This window comes from Cheilinus undulatus, linkage group 12, assembly GCF_018320785.1.
Source record: "Cheilinus undulatus linkage group 12, ASM1832078v1, whole genome shotgun sequence".
In the NCBI taxonomy this organism is placed as follows: Eukaryota; Metazoa; Chordata; class Actinopteri; order Labriformes; family Labridae; genus Cheilinus; species Cheilinus undulatus.
Window position 1 is genome coordinate 27,662,054 of NC_054876.1, and position 17,482 is coordinate 27,679,535.

Here is a 17,482-nt window from a genome sequence, read left to right on the forward strand (position 1 = left end):
AAGTTATTACTAGAGGTCACTCAGTGCTTCCCAGCAAACCCACACAGGGCATGCAGTCTGCAACATTTTGATATGTAGGCTTTTTTTTGTAGGTTTCTTTCGGCTTTTGCATAAGCTCAGGGCTAAACAGACCCTTAATGACTGGAAAAGAACCCCCTAGTGAGCAAGAATGAGTATATAGCAGCTTCATTGCATGCACAACTTTAAACTGGTTGTGTATTTGTCTCGTGGCTTACCTGTACTTGAAGCAGGAGTTTTACAAGGGGGCTGGTGGGAGAAAAAAATTCTGGTAAAGTTTGGGTTTAAAGTTTGGGTGTAACATGCAGCTCATGCTGAAAATTTCTGCAAGTTTTCGGGTGAATTTCATCAGTTTGAATTAAAAAATGATAACCCCTGACTTGGTGTATGCATGCATTGCTCACACCCTCAAAATTCAAGTGATTCACTCATCAGCCCATCCCTCTGCTCTGCTTAATCTCAAAATCTATTTTTACTTTGGATGAAGGCTGACTGCTGCCTAAACTATCAGCTGCCAGGGAAGAAAATATACATCTCTGGTTGTAACTAAAAAATACAGTTCAGTGGGTGTGAGACTCACGTCTTCTCAGCCTGTTTGTAATATAAACAGAATCCATGGAAACAGACACAACATTGGATCCATAAATTACATGTACACTATCATTCACATGATTAAAAATGAGATAATTCATCCCACTGTGCTCTGGAATGGTTAAGAAATAGTATCTTGATTGTTCTCCAATCGTACCAGCTGCCAAACGGACATTTGAGGCGCATTCAGCTCCACCAGATGATCACTTTCCAAGTTTTCCAGTGCTGGCAGGCCCTCACTTTTCCAAGCGCAGAGAATAAGAGGTGTGTGTTTGAGCACACATATGCTGTGAGTATGGAGACTGTGTGACTGTAAGAGACAGACAATGAGGATATTGTGGCTCAGAAATATGAGTGTCCACTTGTGTTGTGGTCGTTATGGAGTCAGGACTGGTCTGTTGGTCTCTTTGTCTAAACTGGGTGGAACAGACACGTGGAGGAAGAAGTGAAATCTATCTGTCCACTCATCAATGGGGGTTTGACACCTGACACAAAAGCTTTGTTTTCAGAGACTGGACAAAGGTGAAGGCACTTCAGCATATCTAATTAATCGGAGATTGTTGTTGAGATTGTTAGATTATTTATCTTCCAGATATCAAGAATATTTGTAGCTTTGAAGAGACTTTTATTCTAAATAGACCAGTGAAACTATCAGAGATTTCTGAAATGTTTAAGCAGGAAGTAAGAGACTGATATTTCGTAAAATTGCTGTGTTTATTCCATATTTATCCAGTTAAATATTGACAGTATTGACTGGTTGATGAATTGTTTGATTGCCTGAATATTTAACACCTCAGCAGCTCATACACAGTCAATCCAAATGCCCTCAGTTTTCCCTAGACTCTCACTTTTGCAACGTCAAAAGAGTTATCTATGCCTTTGTAGATGGACAACATTCAATCTGGCTGCAGTATGGATTATAAACTCTGCCTCCCCCATGTTAACAGATGGGACATGGGTGAAACTTTAACCTCAAGCTCAAACTTTACATCAAAATATGTTCACAAAATTTTGCTAAAACATATAAACACATTTTCTGTCAATATACTTTGCAAGATTTATTTTGGGGCATTTTATACCTTTATTGACAGAGAGGACAGAATTGGAAACAGGATTGAGAGAGCTGGGGAGAGACAAGCGGGAAAGCGCCACAGGCTGGATTCAAACATAGGCCTGTGCATACATGGGGCGTGCCTTACACCACCAGGCCGTCTGCGCTACAATACACTCTGTTCTTGATTAAGTTTCTTATTACTGATCTGATGCTATAAAAAGGGTTTGATGCCATGAATAAGCTGCCAAATGTTTTCTACTGAGTAGCTAAGTGTGGGGATAAAAGTGATGATACAGTTCTGTAAGCTAGTAAGCCTTTTATGTCCTGCCATCTCTGTCTTTGTCTCTAAATCTCAGCTCAGACTCAGGTCTTGCTTTGATTAACGTGAGGAAATACCAAACCTGATCGAGAGGAACCCTCAGCTTAAACTGTTTTTACAAACACAGACATGCATGACAGGAGGGCTTTGCGTGTGGGTAACATGAGAGTAGGAAACCTGTCTCTCTCAGGCTCTTTTCCTTCTCTGTGTAACATCTTACCCAGGCTTATTCTCTGCCTCGCCGAGCCCTAAAATGTTCCCTGGCATCTCATTTAATGAAGTAAACCTGGAAACAGCCCAGTCATGGCGTCTTTATGGTCACGCTCAGGTGGATTCCTGTGAGAATGAAAAGAGGAAACATCCGCTCCCTGGGGCAACATAAAAGACCCAGGCTCTCTGTGTCTTTGTGTCCTGCTGTAGTCAGCTTGAAGGACCACACTGAAACACAACAATGCCATAGTTCCTTTCACACATAGGAAACAATATATGCATCAAGGGTCCTCTCGCAGCGGCTGAACCAAGCCCAAATTAAACCGTGTGATACTCTTGGCACTCAGTTTGTCCAATGATGAGCCAATTTGGACAGCACGAACAATAATTAACTGAATCAAATTGCTTGATTAGAATGACAGCTCTGTTTGTTATTTTGTTGGCTATGATTTGGAGCAATGTGTCAATCATCAAAGCTTGTACCATTATTTAACATGACCTAGATCGCTGAGATTCATGCTCAAGGCCGCCCATAAGGGAGGATAAAGGGTAGAGCTTTCTGCGGCCCAGTCAAAATGTCAAAATGGGGGCATATGGAGATCAGCAAAATAACGATAAGCTGTGATAACCATATATTTTGATTTTTTTTTTTTTTACCTGAATAATAACCACTCCTATCAAAGCATCAAAAATGAAATGCATTCTTTTATGCTGTGGTGTTAACTATGTGGATAGGCAAATTAAATCAAACCATTTGGAAAGAGGCAAGGCTTCATAGCTAAGCCAAAATGTGCACAAACATCAGGATGCCAGAAAATAATGTAAAATGATTGAATTAATAAGATAAAGAAGGAAAATTAGCATAAATGGGTTAAAAAAAAGTTGTAAATATGGGTTAACAGTGATAAAAGGTGGCAAAAATCAGTTAAAACTGGCAATAAGTGACACAAACTAGTTGAAAGTGTGGCAAATATGTTAGAAATGGAAAAAAGTGCAGAGAAAGTGAAGAAAATTGGTTAAAAAGTGGTCAGAATATGTTCTATTTGGCAGAAAAAATGTCCAGAATTTGTTAAAAGTAAAATTAGTGCATGAAAAGTGGTTAAAAAAGGCAAAAATTTGTTTAAAGGGGCAGAAAATTGGCCCAAAATTGGTTAAAAGTGGCATAAATTGGCAGAAAAGGTGGGTTTAAACTTGGTTTTGGGGCAACAAATTGTCCAAATGGGTTAAAAGTGTTACAATGGACAGAAAATTGGTGAAAAGGGGCTTAACGTAATAAAATAATGGCCAGAGTAGGTGAAAAGTTGCTACAATTGGCAGAAAAGTGGTGTAAAGGGGTTAAAATGAATTTTAAGTTGCATAAATGGGCAGAAGAAGTGGTGAAAAGGCGTAAAATGTGGAATAATTAAATAATTTCAACATCAGAACCTTTTCAACTCCAGAATGAAATAACTGTTGGCCAGGATGCTAGCGCCAAAGCTACTGGTCTAGCACACAGGCGCAGACATTGCCAATAAATCACAATCGGGGAGGGCCCATTAGCTAGGTTTTTTCAGGGGTCCAGCCAGGTATGTGGGCTGGCCTGCTCATGCTTAATCAGTATGCCTAGACCATCTAGAGGGGTGAGAACTGAAACCAGAAGGGATACTGCTAAAATCAAATCAATGCCTTAAAGTTCTCTGGAAAATGTCAAACTAATTTTTCTGACCTTTAATTACTCCTCATAGACTGATTGAATCTACTGAGAATTTTTTAGCAGGGATATTAGAAAGAAGTTTTCTCTTGCAGAAATGCGGCCACTCTTAAGCCCCATGAACAGCTCCTCTTATGTAATTGAGCCGTACCAACACTCTTTAGGATATTCTTATGTAACCTTTCTATTTTTATTAATGGGCCTTTACTTGTTAAGTAAATGTCTTTGTTGGAAATACCAGTTTCACTTGTGGGAATTAGCCTCTGAGCAGGAAGTGACATGTAAAACCAATGAAGTGTTTCCTTTTACACTGGAGACACAAAGGTTAATGAGGAAATTTTCTTTTATATTTGGAAACAGTATGACCTAATACCATCAACGTGACTGTTCTGGTGTTCCTATTGTCAGTGTTGGGATTTCTCTGGGATAGTCAGACGATGTGCTTCCAAGGAGCTTTGTTTATTCTGACCATGTGATGCAGGATGTCATACACAACCCTCTGATGTAGAAATAGTTTGATAAAGATCAATGGAAAAGGTGACATAATGGGAAAGTTTCATAGGAAAAACAGTGTGAAGTACTGTATATGGGCTGATCTGACGATAAGATTCTGACCAAAGTGCCACTGTGTAGTCATAGGAAAACAAATGAGTCCTATCTAGCGGTGGCCTGGTGGTTTAAGGCGTGCCCCATTCACAGACAAGGATCTGATGGAAGCATCCGAGGCCTCCGCAAATGCCTGGATCTTTGTCTGGCCCAGGAGACGTGCATTCCCAATTCTTCAGCCTCCTCACTCAGCAAGTTAAGAGCCCTCACAAGAACATCTGCAGTCTCCACATGAATCACAGAATCATCAGCAAAGTCCAGACCAGTGAACTGGACATCACCAAATGACACTCCACAGTTCTGCCCCAGTTAACCGACCCATTATCTAGTCTAAACATAACAACATCACCAACAAACACAACTAGCAGCTATCTAACAACAATTATTCCATGTGAGCTGGTGGTTCACAGATAGGCCTATTTCCTGCTCATTTATTTCCACTGATATAGGACGGGATGGTACATCAGAAGGCGTTCCTGTTGTTGTCATGATGCTTCAAGATACTGTTTGACACTTTACAAAGGAAAAGATGCCCCAGAGTTGGGATTCTACTCTCACTTGTAAGAACGTGCTGTCATATGACGTAAATATCAAACATGTCAGAAATCTATCTGTCCAATTGGGAGCAGCTAGTCAAGCCATAGTCAGCTGTCGTGTCCCCATTTATACTACACTAAAAACAACACATGATCAGGCTGAGAACTGGTGTCCGAATCATCTGAAAATTGCACAGTGTTCACCTGGTTTAAGAGTCTCATGTGCAGGAGTTTCCTAGTTTTATTTTGTTAATTTCCCTTAACAATTCAGATTCACGTAAGTTTAATTTGTTCCACATCTCCCACAGGTCCCTATATTAAAAAAATAAAAACACACAGGGACTCTTATTTAATGATTGCATTAAATATGCATCCAGATTTTTAAATATCCAAACCTGGACTAAAGACAGTAAGAAGCAGTGCCAAAACATCCAAGCAAGGCATCTGCTCACTGATTTGTGAAGGGATTCTGTGTTTTTAACCACATCATGATAAATCTCAGTCACTTGGATGTAAGCTTGGAGGAGAATGAGACCATTTTCCAGAGAGGTACTGTGCCTTCGTCTAGCTGTGTTCCCTCCTAACCTCATTTGATGATATTGGTTCATCTGGCATTTTCATCAATGGATTTCAAGTGTAAGTGGTTATATAAGCAAATTATCACTTTGCCGAATGTCAAAATAGAACAGGATATGTGAGATGTTTTGGACGTCTAGTGGCTTGAGCGTATAATAGCATTACCAAATGCTATATCTCATCACATATCTTTAATCTGACCCTTTTTTCCAATGAGAAAGACAGCTTTAAAGGGAAAAGATCTCTTAGTCTTGTAAATGTTTTCATTGTACATCTGTCTGCCCTGCTCCTGGAACAGTTTCATGCAGAAGTAAAGTAACACTAGGAGTTACTGACATTTCAGGTTTTTAAAATTCCTTTCTTGAGATTATACAATGGCAGCTTCAAGTAGGTGGAAATGGCCTTTTGGTCAATGTTAAAGCCAAAGACTGCATTTTGGCAGGCAACATCAGAATGCCTTTCATTGTCTTTATACCCCATTATTAAAGTGATAGCAATTGTGGCCGTCGATCTGGCCTTGTGGAAAGAATGAGGCTTCACAATGCGGAAGCTGAGAGATCTGGATCACACGTCACTGAGGCCCTCAGTCTCGGTCCAGGATCTGGCAGCTGAAGGCGAATTCTCCAAGCTAACATTAATGGGAGCTGACAGACAGAGTCCTTGCATGACTTAGAGACTGTAATTCTTTCTCTGCTTGGAACCAAATTTTACCTCAGGCTGAAAAAAATGTTCATGGTACTGCTTTGTTTTATGGATGGAAAAAGGAAACTGCTTTCCAAATCTGTCATTAAGAATCATTTGACTTTCAGATGCAGAAGATATCGATAGGTTAAACTGTTGAGTTAAGCAGAATGAGTTTGCAAGTTGTTAAATGTGTCAAATATCTTTGTTGAATAAAAGAACAATAAGAAGTGAAAAACACAACAACAATAGATTTTGGGCAAAAAAAACCCACAAACATTACACCAAAAATTTGGTGAATGCATTTAAACAATGCAGGCGCATTGAAGGGTTTAGAGAATTGTTATTGTTTGCCAAAATATGTCTCCCGGGCTTACTGCTATTTAATCTCCTGCCAAGGAATCTGAGAGCATTTCAGCAATGCTGGGAAGTCTTTTTCACAACTCCACATTCACTCACACAGGAGGTCTGTGAGACAACAGACCTGTGACCCCACTATTTTGGTTGTTTGTGTTCACTAATCATCCAGTAATCCTCAGAAATGTCTAAATTGGTCTCTTGGTTTTCCTAATGGAGCCCCCCATCCCTCGCTCTGCTGGCTCAGGAGAGACTGGGTCACTGAGAGCAATCTCTGTCGGGGTAATAAAGTGTAAAAATCCACTGCTGCTCTGACTCAGTCTAGAGTTTTTTATGTTTCAAGAAGATATATATCTTTCCTTTTTACCTATTTCCATCCACTCTCTTCTACTTTCTTAGATCTCTGTGTCAACAGTAATGAGCTAAAATACAGATAATTAAAGTTGGAATTAAATGCACCATTAATAACCTCCTGAGACCTGAGCTTTTGTATGGAAGGCATTTTTAGTTTCTCCCATTTATTTGGGATCAGTAAGACCTAGTAAGTTTAAGAGACCAGCCTTGTTTTTGAACCAGAATTAGTTTTTACCAAAAGGGATGTCTTCAGGTCCTGTAAAGGTCCAGTTTCTGAAGAAAATTTAGCACTGGATAGGTCTTAGAGCAGATGTTTTTGCAGTGGTGGCCAGTTGGTCAGTTGCTGGAGGTCCTCAGTCGGTCAGAAAGGGTGTCAGTCACTGAGAGAGGACAGGGGAGTCATTTGAAGATAGACCAGAAGGACTTGTTAAAGCCAACATTTCCACCAAAAGTTTAGATTTGTTAAAAAAGTTTCCTTTTTCAAAATCCACAAAAATTCTCTTAAATTTTGAAGAAATGACCTAAACATTCTATGGAAATTGTTTACTATATTTTTGAAAATACTACACTAAAAATAATACACTAAAAGTATCCCAAAATCTCCTGAATAATTTAGTGACATCATAAAGCATAAATATTCAAATGGGAATTACCCCTCAAATTCCATGTAAATTCCTTAAAGATTTCGAGCAAATTCCGCAAAATTTTAAAGAAAAATCCCACTAAAATTTCGGATAAAATTCCCCAGAATTTAAAAAAATATTCCCCAAAATTGCAAGAAAATGACTTTCATGAAAATTCTTGAAAATTTCAAAGGACATCCTTCCCTTTCCCAATCAAATTTCCCTAAAATTCAAAAAATACCAAAAAAAAAAAAAAAGAAAAAAAAAAATCCCTCACAAAATTCAAATCAAATTCTTCAAAATTGTAAAAACATTTCCTAAATTTCCATGAAAATTACAAAAGAATCCCTTAAAGTTTCCCCAAACATTCAGACAGATTTTCCAAATTCTCATGGCAATACCTAAAAACTTCAAAGCATAATTCCCCCCAATAACTTCCCAAAAAACTATCCAAAAGATACATATTACCAAAAGTTACAAGAAACCCTTGAAAATTTCCAAACAAATTTGCTTAAATTTCCATGAAAAATCCAGAAAATTTCGTAGCAAATTCTCCCAACATTTCAAGCAAATTACTTAAACTTCAGTAAACTTTCCTGACAATTTTCTCAAAAGTTCTAATAGCAGAAATGATTCCTAAGTTGTAGGAAAGCCAAAATGTCATGTCCTTATATTTGCATCCAGGGTCATAGAGGTTGAAACTGTCACTTTATTAGCCAACTTAACTGAGTGCTGATTTATGAAGGATTTATGAACCACTGTTATCCATAAGGGCCACACTAAAATATTTTTTATGGTCAGTATTTACTCCAATTTAGTGGGGGTGTCATTATCAGTATATGCGTTTGTGTGGCATTGACTTTATAATGGTTGCTTTCTATTACTAACCAATAGAGATCTCTAATGGCAGTCCTTAGGAGTTTAAGTCCTATACCATTTGCGCTACTTTTAAAACTTCATGGGTATCGCAAAAATGTGAATGGTGCAATGAAAACAGTGGTGAGAAGACAAGTTAATAATGCCAGTATGCTTTTGTAATAAACTTTGCAGAATTATTCGCACCATCATTCGAGCTGAATGTGTTCATGTTGTTGTTGGATAGTGAGTGAATGAGAACGTGAGCTCTTTGGAATGACATCTCCATTGAAACGATGGCCAATCTTACCAAGAAGGTTTCGATTGTTGGTAAATATGGTACATGTTATGGTGCAGCGCTGGGAAAGATGGTTGAGGAAACTTAAATCCCCAGCACGCAAAATACACCCGCTCTTTCTGTGGCTGGGCCAAGATGAAGAGGAGGGCTGTTTGCATCTGACACTGTTGGTCCTGCAGGAAGACTGTAGCTGGAGGTGCTTGGACTTACAATAAAACTTACACTGTCACAGTCAAATCTGCGATCAGGAGACTGAAGGAGTTGAGTACAGAAGGACAAGTTGACAAAGTGCAACGATCACTGGTGGATATGGGACTTTATTTTGTATACTTTAACAGACTAGGACATGGCCTCAACATCCTAAAATAAATGGATCTAATTAAAGAATGTGAGCTTGAAGTCGGTGAGTGTCCATTCATAATCTGGGAGGTTCAGAGAGTTCTGAGCACTGTGTGCTTAAGCCAGATTTGCTCCACCTGGTATGCATCCTGCCTAACAATCTTTTTTCCGTGCTTGTCTGGGCAATGTGGACGCCCAGACAAGTGGCACAGCCTTCAGCAAAGAAGTGTAGTGTTTTCAATGCTCGGGCTTTAATTTACTAAATATATTTGTCTAACTTATTCGGTTTTCTTTACCTGCAATCTAACCAAATTCAAACCTTCAAACTGTAGCTTTATTTAATGGAAGAAATGAATAAAATATTGAACATTTTCTTTGGATTCTTATTCTACATCCACCTACCAGCTAGCATCTTTCCCCTCTCAGCGGACTCAGAGCCGGGAGCCCTAAAACTCTAATAATAGCTCCCCGCCTATCTCTCTGTCCTCCAGCGAGGCACCCAAAGCCCGGTCATGGGGAGCCATGAAGGGCTGGTTTGTGTTTGGTTAGCGGTGCAGAGCACCATGTGAAAAGCTTAGTTTTGGAAGGTCCTGAGGGATTAAACCGTGCAGGAGGCACAGGAGAAAGAATCAAATTTGTGTATGATGAGGCGGGGAGGCTGAAGTTGTGGTTCTTGTTTAAAAACGGACATATGACTTCAATTAAGGTCCCCCACCTTTTCCTCCCTCCTCCACACGTCTGTCTTCCCCTCTCTGATCAAACTTCAGCTGTGGACTGAGGCGCTGGAGCTGGAACTGAAGTCTTCTCCCATTCCGGCTCCAATTAATCAGGGAAACTTTTAGTCAGGTTGATGAATGGAAGAGTTTGGTGCCTCTTGGCTGAATTCAACTTAGATGAACTCAGAGCTTATACACAAAAATGCATAAATTATAACGTACTTTTCCTGCTCTGTGTCCTTCTACGTCTTTCTTTGGCACATATCCACTCACACATGGGCAGCCATGCTAAACTATTAGCCTGGCTCTGTTACTTTAGTAAAACAGGTCAGTGAAATGTGAAATTATATGCACGCAGAGGCAGACAATGCTGGTTCTCATAAATAGTTACTACTTTAGGGCTCTTTTTCCAGCTTTTTATTCCTTCTCTTTCAAAGTTTCTCCTCCATGCCAGAAGGAATGCAGTCAAGACTTGGAAAAAAATGATAAAGCAGCAATTCTCAAGGGGGAGAAATTAGGAAATAGATGATCTCACAGATGGCGTTTTTCAACAGCCTTGTTATGCTGAGTTTCTGTCAGAGACAGACTGAAGCTGCTCATGTTAATTTTAAACTATTTTGACTACATAAGAATAACAAGATAAGGTTACCATGAGGGAATTGGGGTGATAAGGCATTCACCAGATAAACTTGACTGTCACTTTAAAACAAAATCTCCATTAAAACTGTATGCAGACCAAGCAAGAAAAGTAAGAATAAATCTTTTTAATGAGACAGTTGGTTTACAGCTGATTTTATGATTTAAAAAAATCCAAGCAGTCATACCTTTAGAGCAGCTTGAAAGCACTTACAGGTCCTGAATGTTACCAAACCGGCATTTTTATAAGGCAAGGACCAGATGTGCTGCCTTATAAATCTGCCATCCATTGAAAGAGAATATCTAAGCAGAGAGGGAGGAGTGTTATGAGAAAGAAAGACAGGTGGACAGGTGGGGGAGGGGGAGCACTTTAACTGAAACTGACAGGATCACACCTTGTCATGAACTGGTGTGAAGGTGCAAACGGGTGGCCATGAACTTTCTTTTGACAAAATGAAGATCTGTTTATTTGTGTGTTTTTAAAGGGCTGGATCCCTTGGGTGAGATGCTGAGCTAAACTTGGAGTGGGGGTTCATTATATCAACCTACCATATTTCTATTCCCTGTATTGATCATGTTTATTTTCACCAGGTTTCTTGCATTTTTTAAAATGTTTTGGTACAGTGAAGTCATTACTATTATAGAATAATTACCCATGACACTTTGATTTATTATTCTATTATATTTTCATACTTTAATATGCTAGCTACAATAAAAGTGCAGTTTTCACATTAACAAACCACTAGATCAGGGGTGTCCAAACTATGGCCTTGGGGCCAAATGCAGCCTTTGGTCCATTTTTAATATGCCTGCTGCAAATTCTTAAACATAAGTGAAAAATGGCCCACATTATGAAGCTTGTGCTTGACTGTATATTATGTGTTTGATTCATACCTTGGGGGCTTGTCCAGGAAGGTAACACAAAATGCTACACATCTGTCAGTAAGAAAACACAGAAAAATATAGTTTGTGAAACTGTATTAATCCATTTAGATTAGTGTATATTTTAGTTTCGGCACCAGGCAGTGCTACTTGCCAGTTCTGTAAACAGACATTTTGACAGGACAATTTGATGTGCTTTGTTGTGACTAAAACTGAGACAACGCTGTAAATTCTCTGGTACATGGAAGGTCATTCTAATTCTAACCATTTTCCCTCAAGCTAATGTAACAAATGTGAACAGGAATGTTTTTTAATCCTTCATCTTTTTGTAAATATTATTCCAGTGCGAGGCAGGTAATTGCATTAGCATGCAATTACCTGTCAGGTCTTGATTGTTTAGCAAAGGCATAATAAATGTCTCTAACTGTCATGCCACTGCAGGATTGCATCACATAATACACTGACAGGGATTTTCCTCCACTTATTCTCTGAAAACATGCATGAATAAGCTTAGTCACAGAGGTATTGTATCACCTTTTATCTGCAGATTTATGCTTCATCAAGAAATGGCAAATGAATAATGGATTCTTATTAAAACAAAGTCGACATGTTGGGACGGTGATTTGACCTTTCTGTTTTTTTGTGTGTTTTCAGGAAATGAAAGATGTATGATGAATGAAAGAAAAGTTCAAGAGTTCACTTAAAGGAAACACCTCACCTGAAAGGACAATTATATACAGAAGGATAGAGGTTAAGGGACCTTTTGATGAGAATCACATGAGGTCCACCATCTGTGCAAATAAAGCTAAAGATAAAGAGTAAGATGTGGTGTGTCGTTGGGCCGTGTGGTGAGCACCAGGCTTCAGAGTGTCGGGTTTGCTTGGAGAGTGAGCCGCAGAGAGCTGGGTGTTTCTGACAGACTGCCCAAACTGGGTTTGGCTCTGTGAGAGGAGCAGTATTAAATGCATGCTTCTCTAAAGTTTAACCATTAACGGCTCTCTGTTGGCATTTTGTTCAAAAGGTTTCTGGATTCATCTGTCTTCACTGTCCGAGGTTTTCAGGGTGAGCAGGAAGAGTTGGTTTTAAATTTCTCAGGAGTCATCTGTCTTAGCTGCAGGAGGAGGAGAATGACAGGGCACTCCTCCAAGTTCAAGATGTGGGTCGTCAATGTGGAAGAGAGTCCGCTGAAAAGTGCTGATTACAGAAGTGTGTGAGCGTTTGTGCATGTGTGTGTGGTCCAGGCGAAAGGCCGAGGACAGGACGGCATCCAGCAGACCCATCTGTTGGAATGACAGGGGTCCTGTCTGGAGAAGCTGTGAACCTCAACCCCCTGTGGCTCCAGCACTATAAACTCTAAAAGCACACATGCATTATCACACAGACGCACTTTAGTGGCTCATAGTTACAACAGACTGTCTCCCATCCCACAGCATTTCTCAACATATAAACAAGTCACTTGAAGTGTTTATAGTCTGCTCTTATGATATTGTGCAGCTCTGGTCATTTTAAGCTGCTGGCTATCTCTGAAATTTAAAGCACTAAACCCTCATCAGAGCTGGTGACATCATCATGCAATAAAACTTTATCAGTAGTCTCAGAGACGGACGATCCAGGCTGGACGCGTTATCTCTGAAGTGCTCTGATAGCTGAAGTAAACACTGAGCGGCCTGGTGATGTCACCAAAGAGGGCGTAGACCTCGACATAAACAAGCTCTCTGCTGAGTACACAGTGGTGTAAGTGTAGGTGTCAGGGCATCTGTCCTTCATTAGATTCATCCAAACATTTCCAGCAGAGCAGCTATGTGGCAAGAATGCAGGAGTCGGCTACAGCATGTCAAAAAGATGATAATGTAATCTTCTATGTGTCCCCACTTCTATAAACTTTTCAATCCATAAAAGAGAGAAAAAAAAATATTTACACCACACAAGTTAAATTGTTTTGACAGAAACATCTGCAGGAAATCTAATGCAGCTCCTTTTAATAAGCCTGGGTATTAAAGAGGAAAAAGCAGTGGAAAAAGTTATTTTCTACATCTTCAACGATGCAAAGCCTCATTTAGGAACAACCACTGTTTTTCGCCTCTGAAGAAATGTGGTTTTATTTTTTTTTTCCTCAGGGCACTGTGGGCTTGTTTTCTAATTCCCCTCCTCTTTTTATTGTCATTTCCTGAGTTAAAACGTAATGGTGTATTTTGTAATGGGTCAATTAGCTTCTTCCTTCTCCTAAAATTACTGAGTCTTTCTTTGAAGTGTTGTGTCCTTTCCCTTTTTACTACTGTATTGTTGTTTGTGTTTTTCCAAAGGTTCTACACTTCAATAGACCAACTTAGATACTTTTAAAAGTGCCAGATTTAAAAAAACAAAGAAGGTAAACTGTAAATTAGCACCAGCATTGTTAATATCTTGATGATTGTTTAAAAGACCTACATTCTTGGGCAGAATTCAGGGAGTCAGAGGGCTATATTTAGCACAGGACATATTTAATCGGTCTGTTGTAAACAAAGAATATCCTATGATTTAATTTTTTTCCCTGCTTTTATTCTCTTTTCTAGAATTTCCGTCCCATTACCAGCGGGTATGGCGGTTACAGCCGTAAACCTTCATACACCCCTGATCCTCAGTCCCCACTGCCTGTGCCGCCTGTCCAGTCCCCACAGACCCTCCAGCCCATTCACATTAACAATGGACACTCCAGACCCAACAATGGACACAGCTACACGTACGGGAATGGAATCGGGCACACTCAGTACAACAACCCAGCTGGACTTTACACTCATAACGGGAGCAACGGAGACAGATCTCTGCCGAGCAAAATGGGAGGACTCAGCCTCAGCTCCACACACAGGTGAGGATATCTAAATTTCTGTTGCAATTTGGAGATACAGTGCATTCAGAAAGTATTCAAAACCCTTCATTTTTTCAATGTTGCAGTCTGATGCTGCCGTCAAAAAAACTTTCTTTTTTTCATTAATCTACACTCAATACCCCATTGTGAGAAAGTGAAAACAGAATTTTAGAAATTTCTGTAAATGTATTTAAAATAAAAACTGAAATATTACATTGATATGAGTATTCAGACCGTTTGCAAAAACACTTAAAGTTAGCACAGGTACCGGAAATTTTTCTTTATCTCTGCAGAGACGCTTCCAAACCTTGAATGAAGTCCACCTGTCCAATTCTGTTTTCACTTTGTCACGATGGGGTACTGAGAATAGATTAAAAAGAATAATTTTTTTTTTTTTTTCATCTGTAGCCTCAGGGTAGAGGCACCTCTGCTGAAACTAGTTATCTTTAAAAATGAAAAACTCAAGTAGATAACATACTTTCTATGAACCAGTAGTATATCTGAAGACTTTACAAATGCATGTGCAGATTTCCTGACTCCTCTGAAGACTGTTACAGATGCAAACACAGAAAACACTCACAGAAACTCTAAGGAAGTCTCTGTACACACCTGCACAGATGGTTGTGTGGACTGGTAAAGCCATTTGTTGTTGTGCATCCCCTCCAGTGGGCAATAAACATTTGTGTTTGGTCTCCTGGCGAACATCCTCTCCAGCACTCCCAGATTTTCTCTGGACTGGACTGTTAATCCTGACCAGACCCACACACACCCGCTGTTAATATTTTATTACACTATTTTAGCAGTCTCTTTCTCAGTCTTTCTCTCTGTCTCGCACAAAAAAATACAAGCACACACTAACATTCTCAGGCTTGCTGCAGTGAAGCGCATCTTTCAGACTTCTGGAGTGGAGTCTGGAGACAAACATGCCGTTAAGTGTGTCAGGATTTGAACACATCTGTCAGCAGTCCTGCTCGTCTCCCAGAGGCTCCAACTGTTTGAGTGTATCAGATAAACAAAATCCATCGTGTTAGGACTGGGAATAGCTTGATGGATGGATGAACATGCAGAGCTGCTGTGATTGAGACTTCATGCCTGTGGAATCACATGTTGACTGTAAAGTTGTACACTTCTGTTTTCCCCTCCAGGGGTCCTAAATGATGTCTTCATCACTAGGTGCTCTTAACAGTCCATCTAAACAAAGGAAATAGTTTAGTTCTGTTTCTTTAGCTGTATTCTTAACATTGTTGTATTCCTTTGGTGGTTTGGCATCTCCTCTTTTATCTTTTGATTAGGCTTCTTCAGCTCCTCTAATCGCTCTGTTGTTCAAACAAAAACCCAAGAAATGAAAAAAAAACATAACCAAAACATTTGCGCTTTCACTTTTTCTTGAAGAAGGAACCTTGGGTTCTTTTTGGATCCATTTTTAGTTTGCCTTTTCATAATGATTTATGTTTTTGTCACCTGTTAACATGGACCATCAATCAGGTTGGACTGGAATAAAACTGTATCTTCTCTCATCTCCCCCATGCAGCCCCGAGCCTCCCACACAATCCCCTGTGAGCCGCAACGGTTTCGACACGCAGTCGGACGTCTACAGGATGCTGCAGGACCACGAGGAGCCTGTCTCTGAACCCAAACAGTCCGGCTCCTTCAAATACCTCCAGGGAATCCTGGAGGCCGAGGATGGAGGTAGGGATTCCCTGTGTTTGTGTGTTTTGTGAATGTTAATGTGTGTATGATGGTTGAGGCAAAGGGAATGTGGTTAAACTATAATCTACATGTTTAAAAGTAAGCCCCATTCTCAGAAACCAGACATTAACTGTAACTTTGTTTAGAAGTGGCAGTAAGAAGTGAGATAACTTTGTCAACCTTTTAAATGCATTAATTTATTTATTTTTTAATATGAAAAGTTGGATTTTCACTTTCACTGATGTGCTTTTAACTGGGTTCACATAAAAAAGATAATCAGCTGATTTTTTTGCCTGATCTCCTTTTGAAAAAATATGTGATTGTTTGATAGTTCTGGAGAATATCTTGACAGATTTTTCATGGGTCTAGACTATAAAAACTGGACCAAGCCTGAGAGATGTCTGCCATTCGATTGCTGCCTCTAAAGCCAATCCACAAAGGAATCCACAATCTCAACCAGACTTCAGTGTAGTTGATGTTTTGCTGAGCCTATTGAATAACCAGGAAAGCCCTCTATGGATCCTGACACAAATTAAATTTTAGCAGCCACAGTAAAAGTGGATTAGTTCATGTCTGATTAGACCTGGATTGCTTTGCATTTATGTCTTTCAGTTGTATAAAGAAAAAATGTTCACTCCTGTGGCCTATTTTGTTACCAAAATAAAAAATAATGTAAAATCTCGTGCCATTCTTGTCAGCACAAACCCCGTCTCTTCACACCCCTAGTTTTTACTCACCTTTAGCTTGCGCCGTAACATTCACTGCCCATGTTAGCACTGTCTGTATGACTCCAGTCATAAAGTATGCTCCAAATCTCATACTTCTTTAAGTATACTTCAGTGGGGAACACAGCACTAATCTCAGCCAGGTAATGTTTTCCCAAATTACTACTATTTTGTACTTAAAGGAAGTGACGACAGTCAGACTTCCTCTTTTTTTTTTTTTGCTCCTGCTCCTTTTTAAACAGCGTGCTGTGGCTGTTATCAGCTGTTCAGCTAACACTAGCTGCCACATTTTAACAAATACTTACAGCTTTTCAAGGATTTAACCAGACATCTAATGCTAAATAATGTTTTACTGTTAGATAACAATATTTTACACACAAACCAAATGCAAACCACACATTAATGCCTAATTAAAATGCACCACTGTTGCTAGTAGAATGTTGGCAAGCTGGCGTATTTAACGTTAGCTAGCATACCAGCTAATCACCGATACGGCCTTCATTGAGGTTTGGAAGAGTCCATTGTTCCATACAGTTCTTGGATGGTTCTGAGTGTACCAGTGGTATACTGAATTTTGGTATTTTTTTCTCAGTGTGAATGCATTTTGTGCACTCATGCACTCAGATTTTTAGATATTTAGTGCAAAAGAATGTGATTTAGAAGACACCTTTATTTATTTTTTCTCATAAAACTAATCCAAACTGTGATAGAACAGTTCCTGCCTTTGCCCCACCATGTTTGTATTCTCCAAAGTCTTTATTTACCTCAAGGGATCTAGTAGATTTAGAGTCAGGACTCTGGTTGTAAGTGTTTGAATCTGATAGTCTGTGGTCAACTGTTCAGTTGTATCAGTTGTTTATTATTTTCCTCATGTGTGGAGTC

The 17,482-nt window shown here is 39.5% G+C and overlaps 1 protein-coding gene across 1 annotated transcript in view; it reads left to right on the forward strand.

Moving 5' to 3' along the window:
• pdlim4 (PDZ and LIM domain 4) overlaps nucleotides 1–17,482 on the forward strand; it is a 62,694-nt gene that overhangs the window by 32,172 nt on the left and 13,040 nt on the right. Inside the window, exons 4-5 of the mRNA XM_041801225.1 lie at nucleotides 13,894–14,186; nucleotides 15,718–15,875. Of these exons, the coding sequence (XP_041657159.1) occupies nucleotides 13,894–14,186; nucleotides 15,718–15,875 (451 nt within the window). The remainder of the gene's footprint in view (nucleotides 1–13,893; nucleotides 14,187–15,717; nucleotides 15,876–17,482) is intronic.